This window comes from Carlito syrichta, unplaced genomic scaffold (genome assembly GCF_000164805.1).
Source record: "Carlito syrichta isolate Samal-C Ts95f unplaced genomic scaffold, Tarsius_syrichta-2.0.1 Scaffold113675, whole genome shotgun sequence".
Taxonomy (NCBI): Eukaryota; Metazoa; Chordata; class Mammalia; order Primates; family Tarsiidae; genus Carlito; species Carlito syrichta.
Window position 1 is genome coordinate 20,257 of NW_007057771.1, and position 3,896 is coordinate 24,152.

General features: G+C 48.5%; 1 protein-coding gene across 2 annotated transcripts in view; it reads right to left on the reverse strand.

Annotated features, from left to right (window-relative positions):
• Nucleotides 1-3,896, reverse strand: part of VPS33B (VPS33B, late endosome and lysosome associated) — a 20,841-nt gene that overhangs the window by 14,967 nt on the left and 1,978 nt on the right. For both annotated transcript variants that reach the window (XM_008072033.1, XM_021719241.1), the window contains 2 exons: nt 2,758-2,807; nt 2,499-2,566 (listed from right to left, as the gene is read on the reverse strand). In XM_008072033.1, the coding sequence (XP_008070224.1) occupies nt 2,499-2,566; nt 2,758-2,807 (118 nt within the window). The remainder of the gene's footprint in view (nt 1-2,498; nt 2,567-2,757; nt 2,808-3,896) is intronic.

Sequence of the window (3,896 nt, forward strand, 5' to 3'; positions counted from 1 at the left end):
CAGCAGGTCGAGGTTGCAGTGGCCGGGAGCGGCCACTGCACTCCAGTCTGGGTGAGACTAAAAAAAAAAAAAAAAAGAATTGTCTTAGAAAAAAATTAAAAAGGAATAGACCTCTGTTCTCTTAACCTCAGTTTCTACCTGCTCCAAGCGTGGCATGTACTACTTAGGGCAGGCCACGGGAGACCATGTCAAGGCTTGGAGCATTATTCCTTTCTTCCCACCACTGAGCCCAAGGCTGCACCTACGATGTACCTAGCTGATGTGGAGGTAGGAGGCAGCTCGAGGGCATCAGGAAACAAAGATCATGCAATGGGTATCCAGAGACTCACAGCAATAACTAAGCTGAAGATGGAAGAGCCCTAGCCTGGCGAGGCTAACTCACCGTGTGAGTGTGGGTTTCTCTTCTCTCAGCTGCTCAAGGTTGAGTGGAGTAAAATGGTCTCTAAGCTTCCTTCCTGTGCAAGAAGAGGCTTTTCCAATGTATGGTCACATGGTTCTAGTAACCCAGGGGCAGCCCAGGCACATCCCTTGGATAAGCATGGGAGGTAAGGGTGGGGGGATGAAGATTTGTTTGTTTGTTTATTTATTTTGAGTTGGAGTCTCATTCTGTCGCCCAGACTGGAGTTCAGTGGCACGCTCATGGCCACCACAGCCTTGACCTGCTGGGCTCAGGCGATCCCTCCGCCTCAGCCTTCCAAGTTGCTGGAACTACAGGTGCCCGCCACCACGCCCGGCTAATTATTTTTATTTATTGTAGAGACAAGGTCTCGCCAAGTTGCTGGTCTCAAATTCTGAGCTTAGACAGTCCTCTTGCCTCTGCTTCCCAAAGTGCTGCGATTACAGGTGTGAGCCATCATGCCTGGCCTGTTTGTTTATTTATTTATTGAGGCAGGGTCTCACTCGACTAGAGTGAAGTGGCAGGATAATGGCTCTGCATCCTCGAACTCCTGGATGCAAATGATCCCCTCCTTGACCCTTCCCATGTAGCTGGAACTACAGACATGCACCACCACACCCAGGTAAATTTTTTTTTCTTTTTCTTTTTTGTAGAGACAAGGTATGGCTACGTGGGCTGGTGTCAAACTCCTGGCCTCAAGCAATCCTCCTGCCTCACTCAGCCTCCCAAGTACTCAGATGACAGGCGTGAGACACTGTACCCAGCTTTGTATTTATTATTATTATTTTTGAGTCGGAGTCTTACTCTGTCACCCAGGTTGGAGTATAGTGGCACACCCACGGCCACTGCAGCGTCAATCTGCTAGGCCCAGGAGATCCTTCCATCTTAGCCTTCCAAGTAGCTGGAGCTACAGGTGCACATGACCACACCCAGCGAATTTTTGATTTATTGTAGAGATGAGGTCTAACCAAGTTGCCCAGGCTGGTCTTGAACCCCTGGACTCAGGCAATCCTCTTGCCTTGGCCTCCCAAAATGCTGGGATTACAGGCTTGAGCCACCGCACCCAGCCCAGCTTTGTATTTATTGCTAAAAGGATACAGGGATACAGGGAGAAAGTCACTGAAAAGCTGTAACAACATGCACCATTACTATACTGGAATTCGGGTTAGCAGAGATACATGAAAGGTTCTACTTCAAAAGTGTGTGAAGCTTTACATTTAAAGAAATTGATCACAATTCCACTGTACTTGATTTGGGGCAATTTGACGACAGACCCTCTGCTAAACAATCAGGGATACATTAATGAAAAGACAGGTACAGATATTTAGTTCAGCCACAGATAACTTGTTTTGAGGGAGTGCTGTGGGTTGAATGCATCCCTCAAAAGTTCATGTGTTGGAAACATAGTCCCCAAGGCAACAGTGTTGGGAGCTGGGGCCTAATAAGAAGTGACTGGGGCTAGGCACAGTGGCTTACAGCTGTAATCCCAGCACTTTGGGAGGCAGAGGTGAGAGGATTGCCTGAGTCTATAGGTTCAAGACCAGCCTGGGCAACTTGGTAAGATCTCATCTCTACAATAAATCAATAAATTAGCCAGTTGTAGTGGTGCACGCCTGTGGTTCCAGCTACTTGGAAGGCTGAGGCAGAAGGATCACCTGAGCCCAGCAGGTTGAGGCTGTGGTGGCTGTGAGCATGCACCTGCACTTCAGCCTGGACAAAAGAGTGAGACTCCAACTCAAAAAAAAAAAAAAAAAAAAAGAGGTGATTGGGACATGAAGGAGAAGCCCTCATGAATGTATTAAAGTTGTTATCACAGGAGTGAGTTGTTACAAAGTCAGCATGGCTGGGTCTCATGACTGCTTTCATCTTCCACTCTCCTGCCATGGGACCACCCTTGCCTGATGCTGGCACTGTGCTCTTGGATTTCCCAGTCTCCCCAGAACCATGAGCTAAACACGGTTTCTAGTCATCAAAAATGACCCAATTCAGGTATTCTGTTAAAGCAACAGAAAACGGACCAAGACAAGGAAATGGCACCTTACCCCTGCCCAGCCTTAGTCCTGTTCTACCTTATCCCACTCCTGCGAGGATCCAAACTCACCTTCTGAGGGCTGAAGATCACTTTGTACCTGCGAGTTCGGCCAGCCACTTTGTCAGCATTGACGAGATCTACAAAGAGAAGGAATGCCGCCCAGTAAGCATGGGCCGTTTGTTAGACTGGAAGCAGAGAAGCAGATATCCTCTGCAAGTGCTATGGCCAACTCCAACAATTCTTATTGCAGGAGTCTTATGGCCAAGGCCCTTAAACCTTGCCCACCCTTTTCAGGTCTTAGTGACATGTAGTACCATGGCCCACTCACTGGCAATGTATCGCATGTTCTTGATGCGAGGTCTGACCAAGAAGCACAATCTATGAGAGAAAAGGAAAATACATATAATACAAAAATTAGCCAGGTATGGTGGTGCATGCCTATAGTTCCAGCTACTCTGGAGGCTGAGGTGGAGGGACTGCCTGAGCCCAGCAGGTCAAGGCTTCAGTGGCCATGAGCGTGCTACTGCACTCCAGCCTGGGTGACAGAGTAAGACTCCAACTCAAAAAAAAAGAATGGTGTACATCAACTTTGGGAAGTATTTTTTTCTTGAGTTGGGATCTTACTCTGTCCCTAGGCTGAAGTAGAGTGGTATAGCCACAGTTCACTGCAGCCTTGACCTCCTGGGCTCAAGCAATCCTTTTACAACAGCCTCCCAACTAGCAGGACTACTGATGCATACTATCACACCTGGCTAATTTTTTCTTTTTTTTGAGTCAGAGTCTCACTCTGTTGCCCAGGCTGGGGTGCAATGGCACACTCATGGCAACCACAGCCTCGACCTGCTAGGCTCAGGCAATCCTTCCACCTCAGCATCCCAATAGTTAGAACCATAGGCACGCACCACCATGCCCAGCTAATTTTTTAATTTATTGTAGAGATGAGGTCTCACCAAGTTGCCCAGGCGGGTCTTGAACACACGGGCTCAGGCAATCCACTCACCTCAGTCTCCCAAAGCGTGGGATTATAGGCTGAGCCACCAATTCTGGCTATTTTTTCATTTTTTTATAGAGACAAGGTCTCACTATGTTCCCCAGGCTTGGTCTTGACCTCCTGGACTCAAGCAGTCCTCCAGTCTTGGCCTAAGTGCTGGAATTACAGCACCCTGCCACACACCTGATAGAGAACTATTTTAAAAACAAGACAGGCCAGGCGCAGTGGCTCAAGCCTATAATTCCAGCACTTTGGGAGGCCGAGGCGAGAGGATTACCTGAGCCTGTGGGTTTGAGACCAGCCTGGGAACTTGGTGAGCCCTTGTCTCTACAATAAATAAATTTAAAAAACAACAACAAGCCCGCGGGTTCGAGACCCGCCTGGGCAGCGAGACCTCATCTCTACGAGAAATCAAGAAATCAGCCGGGTGTGGTAGTGCATGCCTGTAATTCCAGCTACTCGGAAGGCTGAGGCGG